Consider the following 21,181-nt stretch of genomic DNA (forward strand, 5'->3'; position numbering starts at 1 on the left):
CGACCGCCTAGGCTGGGCTGAGCCGCAGAGCCCGGCCGGGAGCTTGGAGCCGCCCGCCCCGTCCGTCCGTCCGTCCGTCCGTCCCTCGCTCTCTCTCCCCGCCTTCGTCGCCACCGCGGATGGACCTTGCCGACGAGGCTTCTCCGCCCCGCCGCCGGAGCTGCCGGCCTGGCCGCCCTCTTGGAGGCGGCGGCGTCGACCTGGGCTCGGGGCTCCCGCGCTTGGATTACTTGGCTGCTCCGCTCGACTGGGTCTCCTGAGTCCGCTCCCCCCCCCCGCCGCCTCCGTGCCCCCCTCCCCAACAATGGAGGTGAGTCTGGCCGGGGAGCCGAGGGCTGGAGCCGAGGGGGGGGGGATGGCCGGGGCTCGGGCGGGGAGGGGCGGGCGGGCGGCTTCGCCCAACGTCGGCTCGGGGGAAACCGAGCAGAAAGAGGGAGCTGGAAAACTCGCTTCTTGGAGATTTGGGGTGGGGTGGGGGGCGCTTGCGGCGTCAGGTTTCTCCAGACGGCGAAGGCGAAACCGACGCGAGAGGCTTTTCAAACATCCCTCTCTGTCCCCCCATTGCTCTCCTGCAAACCTGTTGCTCCGAATTGCTTCAACCTCTTCCGTCCCCTGGAGCTTCGAGGTGGTGTGCGTGTAGGGGAGGACATGAGCTTCGCCCGCCTTGGGATCCCCCTTTGTCCTTTACACGTCGATTCCCACGTCTGTAGGGCGCCCGTGGAAGAGATGGGGCCCGGGCCCCATCTCTTCCACGGGCGCCCTACAGACGTGGGAATCGACGTGAAAAGGACAAAGGGGGATCCCAAGGCGGGCGAAGCTCATGTCTTCCCTTCCCTCTCCCCCCGGTCGCCCGAAACGGGCTTCTCCGTCCCTGCCGATTGTCACTTGGCGTCTCTAAAAGGACCCCGCTCGGGTGGGCCAAGGCGAGGGGCGGCCCCGCCGCCCCCTCCCCGCTGCCCCTTGATGCTCTTCGGGCTCCTTGTTGGAGACGGGTGCGTGTTTGTTTTGAATTGTCAGTCGCGGGCTAACTTAGTTACCCTCGCGGGGTCGGGAAGAGTTCAGCGTCCCCCAGAAAGTTATCTCTTTTCGGGGCGGAATCGGGAAATCCTGGCTGATTTTAATTCACTTTGGTCGTGGGGAGGGGGGGCAAGGTCCCGTCCACCCCCTTCCCTCCCCCCCCTTTCTGGGGTTATATGAGTGGCTTCCCTTGTTTCTAAACCGAAACCCATAAAAGCTGGCAGGATTTTGTCCTCCTTTCTTTCCAACCCCCCCCCCCCCACAAGCTCAGGGGGAAGGCGGCGGGACTCGCTCATGGCCAAACAGCGGCCCCAAAGCCGCCCAGCCGGCCAGGCTGCGCGATTGTTCCTGCGTTTTTACAACCCACCGGAGCTTAGGGGGCTCTCGCCGCCTGCGTGCCTGCTTAACCAGGGCAGAGCTAGCACTAAAACCGCGGCCATAAAGCCAGATGCCCCTACAAACTTTCCAGACCCCCTGTGTTTAATAAGGGGGGGGGGAGAGAAACCACTCCGGATCGCAGGCGGATAAGCCACCCTGGCTGACGAGGAGGGGGGAAGATCTGTCTGTAAAAGAGCTCGTTTTCAGCGCCGTTGCAAAGGCTGCTCTGTACCTTTGGCCATTTATGCATTGGGGGGGGGGGTTGGCCTTGGATCTGCCGCTCTCTAGATGCACATTTTCCCCATCCAAATTCTCAAAAGTCAACAATAAGCCCCCACGCAGAGGTTTGAGAATTCGGATGGGGGAAATGTGCATCTAGAGAGCGGCAGATCCAAGGCCAACCCCCCCGCCCCGTGCATGGCCTTTGAAAACGGGCTCTTTTCGAGCGTCGCTTAAAACGGTTTCGTCCGTATGGGGCGGCTTGACATCGGTGAGTTCGAGCGGTCCCTAGAGGGAATAGGCTGCTTTCGAGTGCCTAAAATGTCCATTGTCGTGAGACTTCCCTTTAGGGGCTTTTCTCTAGTTGAGGCTGATTTGAGCGATCGCAAGAAATAGTTCAACAAAAAGAGCAAAGGGGGGGGGGAGAGAGGAACCGGAGTGAAGTCGGAGGTCTCCGCGGCGCCTCGGCGTTTCGCGGTGGAGGCTGCCCCCTGTTGGTGGAACGGGAGAACGGCTTCTCCCTTAAGCCGGGCGGCGGGGTTCGCTTGGCTTCCCAGCCGCTTCCTCCCCAACCCAACAAAACTTTCTCTGGCGGTTACGTTCCCCCCCCCCCCCCTTCTAACGAGCCACTTTGAAAAGGCCGAGGCGCGTGATGGCCACAAGAAAATGGCCTTTGCCAGGCATTGTTTTTTTTTTTTTTTAAAGCCCGTCCTTTAAAGATACTTTCTTTTTAAAAGGCGTCTTATTCGAAAGACAAAGCCCGCCCGGATCCAGCCTAAAGCGTCTCGATCCGGCAGCCTGAGTGAGGTTCGGGCGCGCTCCTTCCCGGCCGGTTTGCCAAAGCCGTGAGTTTAGAGTATGTGACCCACAAAAGAGTTGATCTGGTGGGGTGGGGGGTCGCTCCCATCCCGCTGCTTCCTCCAATCCTCATGTTTTGGAGTCTCCCCGCACCGGTTTCTTTCCAAGCGGATCCGGCACCGGGCCGGTCTCGCCCAGGTCAGGGCTGAAACCGAAACGTGTTGGGCCGAGGAATGTGGGTTTGCGCTGGAGCCTCTCTAGACTTGGGACGGCGCCGCGCCCCATGCGAAAACTTTCCTTGTGGTTTCCGTCCTCCTCCCCCTCCCCAAACGCTGGCCGAACCACGACCGGGTCCGCCCGACGGCCCTCCTGGCGCCCGCTGCCCCTTCGCTCATAGGGTCCTCGGAGAACCCCCAGGATGCGATGGAGTCGGCGGGCCGGTCGCCCAGTCTCCTTGGGCGCGGGCCCCCTGTGGGGTGCCGCATCGCTCGTCCCCGTGAGGCGGGTGGGGGACCGGTCCGAGGCTAGGAGTTGGAGACGCCGGAGGCCAGGTGAGGACCCGGTGGCCCAGGGGCGCCCTCCCGGTGGCCGACCACCCCGGCTCGCCTATCCCGGCCTCCCTCTCTCACGCCCTCTGGGCCGGGCGGCGGGGCTTCCTGCGCGGTGGCCCCTTAGACGGCTTGGCAGAGCCTGACTTCGCCGCCGTCCTCTGCGGAGCTCCTGGGTTGGCAAGGGGAGTCCGAGCGGCCCTCAACCGCCGGCCGGAGAGTAAACCCGCCCTCCGGCCTGTTTGCCGCCTCGGGGAGTGCTGAGTTTGGGGAGGGGGCTCTGCAGGACTCCGTTGGCTGTCTGGGGAGGGGAAACAGCCCTGTTTGGGGTGGGGCGCGGAGCCAGCGCGGAACCCTGGGGGGCCGGGGCCGAGCTGCGGCCTAGAACATCCCAGTGCCAGGCATCCTCGGACGGCGTCAGAGGCATTTCTGTCCGGGTCCACCCCTCGAGCCGGGCCTCAGTTTCCCCCTTGAGGCTCTGTCCCTTTCTTCAAAGCCCCCCCGTCCCCCTTTCACACGTTCGCGCTTGTTAAAGCAAACGGAGCTCCGCTGTGTCCGAATGACCTGCCCTCCTCCCCTCTCTACGGAGGTACTCCAGGGGCGGCCGAGGGGCCGGCTCGCTGGTTTGAGTGACCCACCCGTCGGCTCAATGGCAGCGCTTTTCAGCTCAAACCAGAGAAGCGCAGGGCCCTCGGGGCAAGGCGCCCAGGCCCTCGGGGCTGCCAATCGCTCCCGCCGCCGACGTTGGAGCTCCGGGCAGTCGGACGAAGCGGGTAGTCCGTATAAACCAAAGGCGGCTTGCTTCGGAATGAGCTGCTGCCAGTCGTCGAAGATCCGGCGTGGGAGTCGGGGCCGGGGAAGAGTCTCTTTGTTCGGACGAGCCGGAGACTCCTTCGCCCGTCGTGCTTTCTGCGCCCGGGGCGTTCAATTCCCTGCAGACCAAAGAATCCCAGACTGAAACCCCAGGCCCGCTGGACCCAGTTGATCGGCCAGAGGAGTTGGGTGTATAAAGCCTCCCTCCGGACGGTAGATCGCAACCCCCAACTCATACACACACCCGGTGCCCTGTGGACGGCAGGGAAGGCTGAAACTCGCTCCACGGTCTTGAACTGCGCGGGTCCACTGACGGAACCGGAGCGGGACGCGTTTGGATGAACGCGCTTACGGGCCTGAAAGCCGCCGTTTCCACCTAACGAAACCCCCCCGGGGACGGGACGGGGAAAGAGTTCCTGCAAGCACGGTATCCCGACGTGCTGAGAAACGCGAGCACGTCTTGGCCCCGAAGGAAGGCGGCGGCGCTCGAAGCGCTGAACTCCGGAGAGCCTTCGCGCCTTGCCTTCGACGGCTCCCCCCCTCCGGTCTTCACGAGCCCGCGTCCGCACTGGCCCGCCGCTCTCCGAGGGTCTGGGCTCCGGAGCGAGTCCGCGGAGAGAGGCAGAAGGACCCCGGGGTCGCGTGGAAGAGAAAGTCCTCTCGGTGGCGAAGTGTTCCGCGATCGCAGGGGTCTCTGGGGTCTCTGTGCAAGGGGGGGGGGCGGCGGGTGGAAAAGGTCCGCCTTGGGATGTTTCTCCTCATCCGGTTTCGCTTCCCTTGCCCATTATTGGGGGGGGGGGAAGGGAGGAAGGAAGCTGCCCCTCCCCACTATGCTCTTGGAAAGAGCAGCCTAACCCTTAGGCGCGCCCCCCCCCCCCAGCCGAGGAGTGCCAAGGGAAAAGGCTGCGCGCCCGGGCGGAGACGCTGCGCTCAAACGAATGGGGCCGCTTCCAACCCGCTTCCCTCCGGGCCGCCCCGTCGCGTCCCTCGCAGGTCGCCCCCTCCCTCCTTGCCCCCCTCCGCTGAATCTCCCCAGGCCGAGGCGGGGGGTTTCCATTCCTGCCGCGGTCCAGACGGCCTTCCCCCGCCGCCGCCCCCCTACCTGGACGGCGGGGCAGCGGGCATCCGCGCTGCAGGCAGGGCTCGCCTTGGCTCGCCTGGTCCCCGCGCCGGGGGGAGGGAGGGGGGAGGAAGGAAGAGCCCGGGAAGTTTACGAGCGGCGCTGGGGAGGGGCGAGGCGGATCGCCGGCAGCGAAAAACGTGCCTCGCAAACACCTTCCAGAGCGAGATCCTTTGCGATGATTCCCATCTGGAAGCGGCTCCCATAATTATTGCGCGCACGGGGGGGGGGGGGAAGAGAGGAATGAATGCGTTGTTAATTCGGAGCTGAGCGCTCCAGCTGCGCCTCTCTCTCTCTCTCTCTCTCTCTCTCTCTCTCTCTCTCTCTCTCTCTCTCTCTCTCTCTCTCTCTCTCTCTCTCTCCCCCCCCCTCTCTCTGGGCTTCCCCACCCCTCGAACACGCCCGCCGCCCAGAGCCTCGGCTCCTTTTCCCCACTGGTTGCTCTTCCCGCGACCGGCCAGAGAGCAAGCGCGAAGGTGCCCCGACGGCTCTGCTTTCTGGAGGGGGGGAGGAGGAGGGGGGTCGACCCTGCAGCCTTTCTGGAAAAGGCTGAGTTCCCCTGGTGGGCCTGGACCAGTGATTGGCCTGGAAGGGACTCTGTCTCTTCCTGCTGTGCGGCCATTCCGGGGGGGGGGGGGAGGCAGCTGCTTCCCAAAGCAGCCAGGGCTGGAGAGGATCTGAGCCCCTCACTAAAGGTCCGCCCCTTCTCTTTCTCTCTTCTAGAAGTCGATGGGACCCTCGGCCCAAAGTGGAGCGTTGTGGATGCTGGGCAGGGCAATGCCGTCCAAGTCCCTCTTCTTGGGTCTGGCCATCTTCTCCTCGCTTGTCCAAGTGGTGATAGAAGCCAGCTCTTGGTGGTAAGCTTTTCTTTATGTGTGTGTGTGTAGGGTCCATGACTTTCACATCAAGGGACATGTGTTTCCTTTATGGAACTCTGTAAGAGGAGAGAAACTGAAGATGGACAAGGCCTTAGTTGTTTTTGCAAAAACAGTCGCCATCAATCTCAGGCTAGGAAACCCCATATTCCTCTCCTAGGGAAATATGTTTGAGTGGTCATTTAAATCCTGGTTTGGAATGAATAAAATGAAGGTGAATTTGTAGTGAGATGATTCTCCCTTACATCATCTGGATTCAAGAGAAAGTAAATGGGAACATACTTTTGTGGTTGTTATATGCTATGATTGTTCGTAATGTTAGTTTCAAAGAAATTAAGGAAAGTAAATCATAAGCTAAGATTTCTTTTCTGCTTGCCTTCTTTTTTAACAAAACATGATTTGTTAAGGCTTTTTTGTCTTTTTCCTTTTACAAATCTGGATTCACTTGTGAATGATTCTTGGCTGAGCATTTGAAATGTCAGCCTTTTCTGACACAATCACTTTGTCTGGAAATCCTGTTTCAGCCACATCTCACTTTCACAGGAAGTTTTCAATTTTTATCAATTGCCAGAGTGAACTGTTTCAGGTCAGTTCTCAAGGCATTTTGTGTGTGTGTGTGTGTGTATGTGTATGTATTTAAGAACTGTGGTACATTATAGAGAAGTATCTTCTGCCTGAATTGATCTACAAGGTTGTGGGGGATCATCTTGTATCTTCTTAAAATAAAAATGTATAGGGATTATATCAAACCTGATAGTTAGGAGGAAGATGTCCTGGAGGAAGGCAAGCATCACCTTTAGATGGCAATTTTCATTTGATGCTTGTCTCAATAACTTCATGCATATGGTTTGCTTTAACTTTCCAACCATTAGGCAAGGCTAAAGATCTCCCCACCCCTCCGGCTTTCCACATTTTGGCTGCTGTCCCCAGCACAACCATTGATTTACTTCCAAGTAAATGTGTTTAAGGCTGAATCCCACATGCATTCACATTTGCAGAACCCGTAACCACGTTTAGAATCTGAGTTCCACGCTGATTTGTGTTTGCCGAATCCATAAACTGCATTTTGAGGCTTTGCCTTGTTAATATAATTCTCTTTTTACACAGGTCTCTGGGCATGAACCACATGAATCCCATGAACCCTGTTCAGATGCCAGAGGTGTACATAATCGGAGCCCAGCCGTTGTGCAGCCAGCTGGCAGGGCTTTCCCAAGGACAGAAGAAGCTCTGCCACTTGTACCAGGACCACATGCAGTACATCGGAGAGGGAGCAAAGACTGGGATTAAGGAATGCCAGTATCAGTTCCGCCACAGACGATGGAATTGTAGCACTGTGGATAATAACTCTGTTTTTGGCAGAGTCATGCAGATAGGTAGGAAGTGCCTTGGAAGATGTGTGCGGTTATTTACTTAATGTTCTGTGTTAAAAAGGTCTTGCCAGGTTTCTTATGCGCTGTTGAAACCTGGCAAGGAAGGGAAAGCGTTGCTGCCTTCCGCCAGGGACGGTCTCCAGTGGGAAGTCAGCAGCAGCGCGAGCCAGCTGGTGATGGGGAAAGGGAATTCCGCGCTTCTCGGTTTGCTTTAATGTGGGTCGACATCGAGTCACATCTCAAAGGAGTGAGAGAAATAGAAGGAGGGGCACTTGGCCAATACAGGGTCATTTTCATGTCTGGGATACCAGAACCGTAGAACAATCAGGTTGGCCTCCAGTTAGCCACACATCAGTATCTTCTGAACCATTATTTTTTTTACATGCAGTCCATTCGCACAGAGTCTTTCACACAGCGAAGGAATTTGGGTATAAGGAGAGTAGCGAAATACGTTGGCACTTGCAACCGGTATGCTTCTCACCAAATTAAGTGTATATGTAGGTGGTTGCATGCCTCGAAGTCATTATGACTGCCAATTAAAAATGCTATCATGAGGATCTTTCCTATTCTTGTGTTCTGACTTGTGCTGGGAAACTCACGGTAGCACGAACACTTTACCCCTGTGTACAATTTAAGGACTCTTTCCCCTTTTAGTGAGAGGCACCCACTGATCACTCTGATCTCAAGGGGTTGCTCTCCAGTTATAATAACAATATCCCTGCCTCTAAATCTGCAGTTCCCTCCGTTCTAACAAACTTTTGGAAAATGAACAGCTCATAGCTTGGGACTAGTAGCTCAGAATGCAAAGAGCTAAATCTAATTCTGAAACTCTTCTTTTTGAAACGCGATAGGAAAGGATTGGAATGAGCTTAAAATTAGATTAAAGGTAACTTCATTTATGAATTGAGTTGGCTTCTGCGTGGCTTGAAGGGATGCTGTTAAGTCACATTGACTCTGGGAGTTACTTTTATGTAAAAATAAGCTTTATAACATCTCAGATTAAATGTTGTCAATGCCTTTTTATAAAATGGCAATAAATGGAAACACTTGCTTCGTGACTTCAGTGTTTTCCTGCAGTCTTGGGTTACAGATGCTGTGGAACAAACAATACGGATTGATTGCTATGGGCCTGTTCTGAAGACCCAAAACAAACAACGGCAGAGGCATTACATAATTGAAATCTTAACACACCAGCTTCTGAAGCCGCTAGCAGCTTCTCATAAACCTTAGGATTTATACTGCTCAGCTATGTGCAAGCGTGCAGAAGTGGCACTCGGGTGATGTCTAAATTGCCATGGCTGTCGAAGTATTAGAACTGGTCCCCATTAGTTTCAGGCTGTAACTTCCTCTCCATAACACATCTGTATTTGTTTGAGCTGATTTAGGAGGGTAATCAGCCACAAATTAATTGAAAATAGAAGTGAGCTCAATCCGCACGGAAAGATTCTGGAAAGGGTATATTCATTGCAAAAAAGTGTGTGTCGTTTCATAGCAGGGCCTATTTTTGTACTTGATTGGTTGATGTTTCTCTTGAAAGGGGGACAAGATTTTGTTTCAGATCCCTGCCTCTGACTTGCACACACTTTGAATGGCTATAAATCCGCTGCTGAGTGCAGTTCTGATAGAAGACCGTGCTGGATAGGCCCTGAGTCTTCATGATTTATTTATTAATTGCTGATAGAATTGCTAAAAACTGTCAGGAGTTTCAGGCTTGTCTTGGCATACTAAATCCTAAAGTCTATATATTATCTTAGGCTAAGGCTGATGTGCAAATTCCAGTGACGTCAATAGGTAAATGTCAATACTTGAATTGCTTAAAAAAAAGAAAAGAATTCAACACATTGTTGCTGAAATAGCTAATTAAAATGTGGTTATGGTACCCAAGCAGAATCAGCATCAGCCAAGAACTGGATCTTTGTACTTATTCCCTTAGAGTTGTAATCCTGATTGGAGAACATCAGTGAAAGGTTTGGCATGGACGGTCAGTGGGACGTGAATCAGTGAGCTACAATATCACTGGTGTCCATAAAACGTACCGCTTCCTTGCTTCTGTATGCTCTTGGAAAGCTAGTTGCATAACAGGAGGAATGTATGTGTGTTGCTGAAAGGAGAGAGAGCAATAAACTGCAACAAAGCAATGATTATATATATATATATAATGTCTGTGGTTGGGCCTCCCGGGGGAGAACAGTTCTACTACCTTGGCTATAACAGTGGAATCTGTGCCGTGGGTTAAGAGAGCTTGGCTGAGAAAATATGACTTTGAATCTTAACATGTTTTGGAGTCAATTGTTACAGCTTGTGAAAAACCAAGGCTGCTTAAATCCCATCAATGCCCCAGGACTTCAGCAGCTTAGATTCTGTGCAGAATGGCAGCCCAAATTCGCTTTGGAGAAAGGTCAGCTGACGTTCTTGCTTGCTCGGAAGCCTTTCTCTAAAGACGGTGTCATTGCGAGGAGATATTTCTTTTTACCCCCCACCCCCCTCCCGGAAATGGGCACAAGAAACATACCTAGGAATTCTTTTCGACGGTATAGGGAAAGGTTTATGCCTCTTACAGAGTGAGGCTGTTCGAAACCAGCCAACATTCTGCAGGCAGCAAGGCTTTTGCTAATGTCAAGGTTGATACAGCTTGCTTTGTTTTATGATTATTATTTTATTTATTAAAACATTGATACCCCGCCTTTCCTCATGGTTCAAGGCAGCTCGCAATAATAAATGGGCTTTAAATAGGCTTATCCTGTCGCTGAAAATGAGTTTCATGGCCTAGGCTAAAATTGCCCAAATGATTCCTACGTCCTCTCAAGCAAGTCATCTTCTTCCACCTGTTTACCTTTATGAGTACACTCATTTCTATCTTTTTGCCTTTATCTACATTTGATTCTCAAATGGGGAAGGGGTTATTCTAAATGTAGTGTTCTGCTTGAATATATGGAAAAGTGGATTAGGGAGAGGTAAAATTCTTATGTGTCTCATTGCAAATCCTAGTGGAGTGGAGATTTTGGAGTTCTTCCATAATGTGCACAACAGAGAATAACTTGAGTCTTGTTTTATGATATAATCAACATTTCCCAACAATTTTTAAAAAAAAGAATAAGTAGCCCCATAAACAATAAACCTAAATATGCCAAACAGACCAATATAAGCACAAGACTTGGAAGACTTATATTGATATAGGTCTTTCTTGGAAATTGGCATATTACGGACTTTGGCATGTTGTACCTTTGGGTGTCTGATCCACTTCTAAAGAGGTCTCTGACTTTCAGTTTCATTTCGTAGAATCACTTGTAGCAAATCTTTTCTGAAGCTGCCTGCTTGGTCAGTGGAATGAGTTAGTATGTATAATTGTCTTAAAAAAAAGGGCTGCTTGATAAAAAGTGTCTCTCAGGATTATGATTGTAAAACTCACTGGCTTTTAGAACCTTAGGGAGATTCTCTTGAAGTTAACCTTAAAATAGCTTTACCTTGATTCTTTGGGAATTCCTGCTGTGAAGGGGAGTGAGGATTGGGACCATAATGTTGGTTTCCTTTCTTGGAGAACTGGAAATGTGAGTTTCCAGGAGACCAGAAGCAAACTTCTACTTTGGTAAAATGTATTCCAGCTGTTAAGGTGGTGCTCTCTTTTCCTGTCAAATGAAGTTTGTCTAGCTGAATTCTACCTGGGTAAAGTGGGATGAGGTAATGTATTAACAAATGAATTTCCTTCCAAGCAGTCCCATAAGAACTACCATAATCTGTTCATCAAACAAAACCTCCCAGGGAAAACTACCTGAAAATTACAAATCAATCAATAAATACAAAATGCTTCCTGCTTTTCAAATATGATCATTGTATACAGAGCACATTTTAAAGAAACCTTATCTCGTTTTCCTCTGTCGCTTATGGAAGAGATGGTCAGGCCAGATGCTTCTCCTGTGACAGAACCTTTCTTATTAGATTGATTAGCTTACTTCAAGATGGCAGATTTCTTTGAGCAGCTGGTTTCAAGACTGGGGTCCCAAACGAAAGTGTTGTGTTGCTGTTTTTCCTATCTGAGCTTTATCTCATACTGAAAAGATCCTGGTGAAAGATTGTACCTTGTTGCAATTCACTTTTTTTTTTAAAGTACATGACTCATGGGTTTTGGGGTGGGGGGCATAACGTAATGTATATATAGATCTCTATCTCTAACCCTGTGCTGAATGGTAAATCTTTTTTTTCCCCTCCTTGCAGGCAGCAGGGAGACTGCCTTCACTTATGCTGTCAGCGCTGCTGGAGTGGTCAATGCAATGAGCCGGGCCTGCCGAGAGGGGGAGCTCTCCTCCTGTGGTTGCAGCAGGGCTGCCCGACCGAAAGATTTACCTCGGGACTGGCTGTGGGGTGGCTGTGGGGACAACATTGACTACGGCTACCGCTTTGCCAAGGAGTTTGTGGATGCCCGCGAGCGAGAGAGAATATATCAGAAAGGATCTTACGAGAGTTCCAGGATTTTGATGAACCTGCATAACAATGAGGCGGGGAGAAGAGTAAGTAGCCAAACAGAATCTCCCCCACCCCCTGCTGTTTCCTCTTACCTGAAGGCCAGAAGCGTGGGTTCCAAGTACCATTTTGTTTCTTGAATATATTTTCTGAAAATTGTGCCTGTTGGTTCGGCAAATTGAATTTTTGTTCCAGTTATTTTCATGTGAGACGATGGCTGAGCTCAGAAATATTGCTTCTCTTTAGGCGCAGAAGAGAAATATTATTCAATTCAAATGAGAGAGGGAGGCAATGGAAGGAAGAGAATGAGCTTGTGGCCATACAAGGGCCATGGGCTTTCCTTCCTCCACATGGGTCCAAAGGACACCTTTCCACTTCAGGAGGCTCTAGTAAAACTGTTGAAAGTACAGTGAATTTTATGCAGAGTAGGATTTTATGGGTTTATGTTTCCAGCCAATCCAGTTTTCTTTGGAGAAGGACAACGAAGCACCATAATTCCCAGAGTAAAACCTTTCTGCGGGGGGGGGGGCTATGCGCCTTCTTCCTTGTGAGTAGGGTTGCCAGGTTCCTCTTTGCCACTGGTGGGAGATTTTTTTGGGTGGAGCCTGATTAGGGCGGGGTTTGGAGAGGGGAGGGATTTTAATACCATAGAATCCAATTGCCAAAGCGGCCATTTTCTCCAGATGAACTGATCTCTATCGGCTGGAGATAAGTTGTAATAGCAGGAGATTTCCAGCTAGTACCTGGAGGTTGGCAACCCTACTTGTGAGGCTGTGAAAAAAGTCTTTCGCTATATTATTAGAAAACATGTTCTTCTGCGGTGGAAGTTTGGTTTTTATGGCTTTTTTAATCCTCAAAATCTTTGAAAACGAAGGAGTGTAAACTTTTTTTTTATTGCTCTGAAGTGAGGGAGCCAAAGTCATTATTTTCCTAGAATTGACGGTGCCAAGAGTAGTCGGCTGGAGACTTTACACTTGTGTTTCAAGGTGAATTAGGATGAAGGATAATTGAAAATTAATAGCATTTAAATGTGAGAAGAAGGCATCTGAAAGCAATGGAAAGGCCAATTTGCTGCCCCGACAGAAGAAAAATGACTTATCACAGTTGCCTACATAGCCTTAGAGTGGTTCCTCACTCCCCTGCCCCCTTTGAGCTCCCTTCCTGCCATGCCATTTGGCAGAGTTTGAACTCCCTTCCCCCTTTTAATGCTGGGTGGAAGTGGCATTTAGCATCCACCTAATGTGTCAGACCCCAGGATTTTTGGAGCTGTGTCAACATTGACTCATGTCTATTTATACCGGGTAAATTATCAAGGCCTCTTTGCCAAGGCTTCACAAAGAGGATATTGCGACGTAGGTCTGTCCCTCACCCAGAGGTGTTTGGGGTTTTTTCTAGCTTGGTTGGAGTCTCTCTGCCGTGCTTGAAGCTTGGTCTGGGAGGGACCTCTGCACCAAGAGTGGGAAGTCTGCTGTTGGGGCTGCCCGCCTTTCTTGGAGGAGAGAGGGAAAAGAAAATGCCAATCGCTAATGCAGGCCTAGTATTGGCAGGCCGGTCAACTGCGTGACTGGTCAAAAATGATTTATTCATAGCTTGTTAGAAAGATAAACGGGGACTTCTGTGGCTGGGGTCTACGGGTTGTACACAGACCCATTTCTCTTTCTGGAATGTTTCAGCTATAGCTTCCCTCCCATACACTGCTCTGTAACTGCCCTTGAGATTTTTTATTTTTAAAAACCTAACATGTCTGGAATTACATAAAATGGCAGTTCTAAGGGAAATTGCCACTTGTGCATGGAGACCATCCCCCCTTGAATCTTCCCTCAAATCCCTGTTCTGCCTAACCCCCCCCCCAATCTGAAAGTATGAGTCAACCAATATTACACGCTTTTAACAGCCATTTATTTCATAGGAAGCAAATTTAAGTGTCAGCTTTGATCTTTCTGTCTGAAGTCGGTAGCATTTAAATGTGCCTGGATTAGGCCCTGGTTTTTTTTTTTTTTTTAATTTGGAGGTTAAAGAAAAAATTGGAGGGTTCAAGAGGGATAATTTTGAAAGATAAAACTCTGGTAGAAAACAGTATACACACCAAATAACATAAGTGATGCCATTCTGAATCCCAGTTGACAGGCTCAATTCCACAAAAGTTAACAGGGATCGAGTTTCATGACATTGATTTCACTGGGACTTAGTCATGATTTTTTTTTTTGGCTGGGTTGTGTTTTTAAATTATTTTTATGCCAGCCTTTCAATAGCTCAGGAAGTAGTATTTTAAAAGGGACACATTTCCCTTACAAAAGAGAACCAAAGAAATCGCCCGAAAGCCAGCAGGCAACTTACCTTCCTCTCCCTTTTTTCTTCTCCCTTTCACTGGCCATGATTTATTACTGGCAGTATTTTCACATCTCAATTCAGAATGAGTTTCTCTTTAATAGAGCTAATGTGGAGTCAGTTCAGGTTACATCTGAATGTTTATCACGTTAAAGTTCCTTCCATTCTGAGCTCCAGGCCTAGTTTTGTGACACCCTGATATCATCAGGAATGTGACAAGGGCTGGACATCCTGTTTGTTGGGTCCCTTTCTTTCCCCCAAATTTACTTTCCAGTAGCAGAAAAGGAGGGAAAGGTGACACAAAAGGACAGCTGATCCTTTGATCCCCAAACCCTCACCATGCTTCCTGGCGCAAAAAAAAAGAATAAAAAAGAAAAAAGAAGAAAAAAACACTCTAGGAATTATAATTTGAAGAAGAAGAGGAATTCCTGTGTAGACTCTTCAGTGGAAATGCCTGTGCATTTGGGTGGCAATGACAGGGAAACAGAATCTTGTTTTGTGGATGCTGCAGTCAAAAATTAGGGAAGAAGAACAGGGTTTTTTAATATGCTGACTTTCTCTACCACTTAAGGAAGCATCAAACCGGCTTACAATCACCTTCCCTTCCCCTCCCCATAACAGGCACCCTGTGAGGCAGGTGGGGCTGAGAGAGCTCTAAGAGACCTGTGACTAGCCCAAGGTCACCCAGCTGGCTTTATGTGGAGGAGTGGGGAAACCAATCCGGTTCACAAGATTAGGCCCCCCCCCCGCTCATGTGGAGGAGTGGGGAATCCAACCCAGTTCTCTGTATTAGAGTCCGCTGCTCCAAACCACCGGTCTTAACCACTACACCAAGGTGACAGGGCTTTGGGGCGGTCTTAGTAAGGGTCCAGAAATCCTAGCAAGTTGAAAGTCCCAGGAACCTAGAGCATTGGGAAATACCTGTTAGTAAGGATTTGGGTCCCTGACCGGAATAGCCCAGACTAGACTGATCTTTCAGATCTAGGAAGCTATGTAGGGTCAGCTCTGATCAGTACTTGGATGGGAGACCACCAAGGAAGTCCAGTATTGCTATGCAGAGGCAGGCAATGGCAAACTATCCCTGAATATCTCTGGCCTTGAAAACCCTACAGGGTTGCCATAAATCAGCTGTGACTTGATGGCAAAAAAGCAAAAAAGGATTTAGGCTCTAATGGAAATTCAAGGAACAGCCCGTCCCTTTGTGGCCCTGCCCATCGTGCTACTGGAAATAAAGCTTGGAGGACAGGAATGGGCTAGGGCTGTTTGGAATGGAGCCAAGCTTTATTCATGAGCTGAACCAAAATTGAAAGGGATCTTGGCTTGGATTACAGTCAGTTGGGTGTTTCTCATCGGGGTGGGATCATTTCTGTATCCTCCCTCCCATTGCAAGACTTCTTCAGCATCCTTATTTATTACTTGGTCAACAGCAACTTTAGTCTGGCCTTTGGGAATATGCTGCACTGATCCCCCCATTCCATACTAGAGCCAGAAACGAGGTTTTGAGATCAAGAACAAAAGAGGTCTAGTGGCTCTTTGAAGACTAACAGAGTTATTGAAGCATATGCTTTTGTGAGCCTGCTTAATCAGATGCACGGAATAGATTTTCAGCCATCAGAATACATGCATTCTGCAAAGAGAGGAGAAAACAACAGAACACTGGGGTTAAAATGCCATGAAATTTGGGTGATGTCTCTGGTATTTTTAGCTTTCCCTTCTTCCAAGGAGCTCATAGCAGCATATATAGTACCCTTTCCCCATGCTGTCTTCACAACAACCCTATGAGGCAGGTTAGGCTGAGAGACTGGACTGGACCAGGGTCCCCCCAGTGAATTTCGTGGCAAATCAATGGTTCCAGGCTCACATGGAGCCAGATTTGCTGGAGCCAGGCGGGAAGGTGGCTATTTTGTGCTGGGCAGGGGGCTCGGTGGGCTGCTGCCTGGCGGCCAATCAGCTCTCTCCCTGAGCAAGGGGAGGCAATGAGGCGGTTGACAGTTGGGACAGGTGGGGGCAGAGCTAGAATGGTCCGTCGGATCAGCATAAAAAGAGAAGCCAGCTCGGAGAGGCTTCAGTCCATTGCCGGCTTTTGTTCTGGATGGACCTGGTCCAGAGAGGACTGAAAGAGCTCTTCTTCTTCTTTCAAATAAATTGTATTGCTTTCATTGACTTCTGGTTATGGTTATTTAGTATTAGCCAACCCTCGCAGACAGCCCTGCACCAGCAAAGTAGGGCTTTGAACTCAGGTCTCAAAGCTCCTAGTCTGACACTATCCTCTGCATTACGCTGGTTTTCTGTGTTTGGTGACACTGCTACAGAAATAAATACAGATATAACTAAAAATGCTGATCTGAAACTGACCATTCTTTAACAAAGGAACATCAACAGAAGAGCCATGTCTGAAATTTTTGAATAAGAATTCATCTGTAGGCTTGATTATATCAGCCAGGAGTTAAACGGACCTGACACCTTTCAGATAATTCCAAAAGGGTAGCAGCATTAATTTGTTGTAGCAAAGTAACTCAGAAATCATGTGGAACATTTGCAACTAACCAGGTTGATTTCAGCATAAGATATTGGGAGCATGCTGGAGTATGTGTGCATACATATGCATGTAAAGGCAAAGGTAGTCCCCTGTGCAAGCACTGGGTCATTACTGACCCATGGGGTGACGTCACATCCTGACGTTTCCTAGGCAGACTGTGTTGTTTGCCAGTGCCTTCCCCAGTCATCTTCCCTTTACCCCCAGCAAGCTGGGTACTCATTTTACTGACCTTGGAAGGCTGGAAGGCTGAGTCAACCTTGAGCCGGCTACCTGAAACCAACTTCTATTGGGATCGAACTCAGGTCGTGAGCAGAGCTTGGACTGCAGTACTGCAGCTTACCACTCTGCATGTTTGTATCCTTATTTTGCTAGCCATAACCACAGCTCACAAGGTCTGAATGTAAGAGCAGCCTATATGGTTGACAGGTGGTGGAGGGCTTTCTTTGCAAAAGCTGGTCCATTAATTTTAGCAGTGGAAGCAGATCTGTGTCAGTATGAACCAGGCAGCTAGAATATGCAGTAGTCCCATATGTTCATTAGAAGTTTTGTTAAGAGCTTTGGGGGGATTTCTTCAGTGAAGACCCAGAAACGATGACGTGAGAAAACAGAGGCCATTTCAGTCAGCCTCCCAGCCCTATTTCACTCACTGTAGATGTTGCAGCGACACAGGGAAGCTACTTTAAATTTCTTCAGGTGGTAGCCATCACCACATGGGGAGCTGCCAAATTCAAACTGCTCACCTGCATGGGCACATCAAGTTTAAATATGATATAAGGGTCGTCAAAGAGCATAGGTCCACTTACCCTATAGCAGGGTTAGGGGACATCCCCTGTGAGCCTTCTAACTGATGATAGTCAGGACTGAGCTTGGATTTTCTGTGTGCAAAGACGTGTGTCCTGCTATGGTGTGTCCTTCCCTCCTTTTTGCTAATCCAAATGCCAGGGGAGGAGGGGAAAATGGAAAGTGGCCCAATTCACGTGGTGAGCCATTGGTAGGGTTGCCAGCTCCGGGTTTGGAAATACCTGGAGATTTTGGGGGCAGAGCCTGAGGAGAGTGGGGTTTGGGGAGGTGAGGAACTTCAATGCCATAGAGTCCAAATGCCAAAGCGGCCATTTTCTCCAGGTGAACTGATCTCTATCGGCTGGAGATCAATTGTAATAGCAGGAGATCTCCAGCCACTACCTGGAGGTTATAATAATTACAATATGATGTTTGAAAAACTTAATCATGTGGATCCCAACATCAAATTTGAGTCTAAAAGTCATCCTAATTGTATTATTTTTTTGGATATTAATGTACATAAGAGTGTTGATGGTGTAATTTCGGTATCTCCGTATAAAAAACCAATGGACAGAATTGCCCTTTTACACTTTGACTCTAACCATCCAGGCCATCTGAAGCGGAATTTACCATATAGCCAAATGTTGAGGCTTAAAAGAAACTCAACTAATACTAAGGATTTTGATGTTGCTGCCTCTTCCTTAAAAGGTGCCCTCATGAGAAGGGGGTATCCTATAACTCTGATTGACTCGGCTAAAAAACGGGCGGATGTACAGGTACGGAAACAGATGTTTACCCGTTCTAAGAGACCAATATCCAAAATAACCTCATCTTTTCAGTACACTCCCTTAGTGGGTGGCATTCGGAAAATTATTTATAAACATTGGCACATGATTGCCACTTTGCCTGACTGCTCTGAACCACCCCTGTTAGGGTACAGAAGAACCATGTCCCTTAAGGATCAACTTGTACACACCGATAGAATTGATCGGCCCATTATAACTACTAGGAGGGGCCATTATCGGTGTGGATCTTGTACGATGTGCCCATACGCGCTCCCTGTTAAGAGTTTTACTTATGTCAAAACAGGCTTTAAATTTGAAATCAAGTCATGTACGGATTGTTCCTCAGAAAACGTGATTTACGCCGTCCTATGTTCTTGCGAATTGATGTACATAGGCAAAACGAGTCGATCCCTGAAAATACGGATCGGAGAGCACCGATCGAGGATACGGAACTCCGTGTTAGAGGCTCCGGTCGTAGCGCACTTTAAGCAGGCAAAACATAATGACACCGACTTGCGGTTTTTTGCTTTATGGCAATACAAGAAGAAACGGTTCAATAGGGAAAATATAGATAGGATTCTTCTTCAGAGAGAAGCTCACTTTATTACCATGTTTAATACTATGGCCCCCAATGGATTGAACTCGGCATGCGACTACTCTGCCTTTTTGTGAGTTTTGCTGCTTAACGCCGTATAGGAGCGTTTTCAATAAATATCGCACCCTCTCTTTCCACTCTATCCCACCATGATATAAGAACACTCACCATAAGAATGGTAGAATTGAATATATGAAAGACGTGGAAAAGTAGTCTGTGAGTATAATTATATTCATATTATGTGGATGTGCTGAATATTTTTATAATTATATAATGAGTTCCAATGATAGCTTTTGAAAAAATATTTTATTTAGAGATACAACGTGGGATCGCCATTGTGCACGAACAATCCTCAATAACTCTTCAGCAAAGTATCTGAAAAAAAGAAGAAACAAAGGATTAATGAACTATAATTTATGAAATTATACTTACCAACTGATGAAAGTTTATATGAAACAGGAGAATTACCGGAAGCCTGTTTTGATTTTCTGTTGTACTGTTTATGCATATTTTGTATCTTTGTGAAGGAACAAAGGACGAATAAGAAACTAAACCTTTAAGAATATTGTTATCATTGGTTTTGATTAATAGCCATTGTGATTGCCCTGCATTGATTAACTACCTGGAGGTTGGCAACCTTAGCCATTGGGAGTAAAAAGCTTTCCACACAGCAACTTAGGGCACCCTCCAATGGGGACAATACCAGCTCTAAGAACACCAGGAGGACTGCAAAATAAGCATGATTCTGTTTTGATGTATACATGACATGCAAATTGTCCTCATGACTGGAGAAAGTAACTCATTTTGATTAACTGATGTACTACAAGGAAGGGTTCACCACTAACCTGGGAGATAAAAGATACAAGACAGACATCTTTTTGTCTTGGGCAACTTTTATTGACAATTCAACTGAGTAATCCTGAAAACATTAACAAGCAGACCATTCAGAGGTTCCTCTTTCTGCAGGGCATCCTGCACCTGCCACGCATCAGCTGACAGCTGAAGGCAAGTGACCCGTACTTGTAAAGGTAACAGATTCCCTCACCACAAGCACCACTTCACATTGCTAAGCCTCCGTGCATTTCAGAAAAGTTACCACGTGAGATAGGGAAGGACATGCTGTAGTCCAGGGGTGTCAAACATAAGGCCCGAGGGCCAGATCCGACCCCCTGAGAGCTCTTATCCAGCCCCCGAGGCAGCCAGTCCCCCCATGCTCGATCTGGGCTGGCAAGGCATAGCCCGGCCAAGTGACATTTATGTCATATTCAGCCCTCATAACAATTGAGTTTGACACCCCTGCTGTAGACTGTGATGGCTTACTGTTGGGAAGGCCATGTCAAAGTTGTTCACTGTTATGGTCGAGGCCCAGTATGTTTTGCAACACTTGTACTGACCTTCTCTCTCTCTGTCTCCTTTAGACGGTGTATAGCTTGGCAGACGTGGCCTGTAAATGTCATGGTGTGTCTGGTTCCTGCAGTCTGAAGACCTGTTGGCTACAGTTGGCCGACTTTCGCAAAGTCGGCGATGCTCTGAAGGAGAAATACGACAGCGCGGCAGCTATGAAACTCAACGCCCGGGGCAAGCTGGTGCAGGTGAACAGCCGCTTCAATGCCCCAACCATCTATGACCTTGTGTACATTGACCCCAGCCCAGACTACTGCGTGCGCAACGAGAGCACCGGCTCCCTGGGCACGCAGGGCCGGCTCTGCAATAAGACTTCCGAAGGCATGGATGGCTGCGAACTCATGTGCTGCGGGCGAGGCTACGACCAGTTCAAGACAGTGCAGACAGAACGCTGCCACTGCAAGTTCCATTGGTGCTGCTATGTGAAATGCAAGAAGTGCACAGAAATTGTGGACCAGTTTGTATGCAAATAGGTGGGGGATGGGCGGGAGGAGCTCTTCCGGTCTACCAGCAGGGGGCGCTGTCCCGAGATGATTTTCCGCTCTTATTTATAGAGCCCAATGGGTTGCTTTCCTTGTTTATATATTAAAAAACTTTTTTTTACAAAAAGAAATGATGGGAAATGTTGCTGCACCCAGCTCAGACTATGCATAGTTTTATATTTTTTGAAACAATGGGGGAGAACCTGAGAGAATATTTATTTTACACAACCAGAATTAAGACTTAAAATAAAAATAGAGTAGTTAAAGGGAAATTCAGCCTATCCTCCTATAGCCTCATGAATAACACAGTACATGGTATGTACTGTGCGCAGTAGTTAAGGTGTTTGCTTGGGATCAGAGCATGGTCCATATGGATTTGGTGTCATACAGATCTGCACATGGTGTTTCTTCTTAGCTTTAGTGACCAAAAATAATGAGAACAGTCAGATGCAACACTGATGGGTATGTCCACAAGGCTTAGCATAGAAGCCGCCTCATCGCTGGCCATGGGGCAACACGAAGACATGGATGGCATACATTTTCACCTATGCTACTAGGGAACATTGAAAGGCCCCTTGATTTAACATGGTGTTTTGCATTTCCATTTGGCATTCCTGCGATAATGCACTGTGTGAATAGAAGTGCACATGAAAAGACTTCCAAGACTGTAAA

General features: G+C 48.9%; 1 protein-coding gene across 1 annotated transcript; it reads left to right on the forward strand.

The window, feature by feature from the left end:
- The first annotated feature begins 296 nt into the window (after positions 1-296).
- Positions 297-20,623, forward strand: WNT5A (Wnt family member 5A). The gene is made up of 5 exons (XM_056859188.1): positions 297-310; positions 5,617-5,750; positions 6,876-7,141; positions 11,351-11,643; positions 20,042-20,623. The coding sequence occupies exons 1-5, from the start codon at positions 305-307 to the stop codon at positions 20,498-20,500; spliced, it is 1,158 nt and encodes a 385-aa protein (XP_056715166.1). The 5' UTR covers positions 297-304; the 3' UTR covers positions 20,501-20,623.
- The last annotated feature ends 558 nt before the right edge of the window (positions 20,624-21,181 follow it).

This window comes from Euleptes europaea, chromosome 1 (genome assembly GCF_029931775.1).
Source record: "Euleptes europaea isolate rEulEur1 chromosome 1, rEulEur1.hap1, whole genome shotgun sequence".
In the NCBI taxonomy this organism is placed as follows: domain Eukaryota; kingdom Metazoa; phylum Chordata; class Lepidosauria; order Squamata; family Sphaerodactylidae; genus Euleptes; species Euleptes europaea.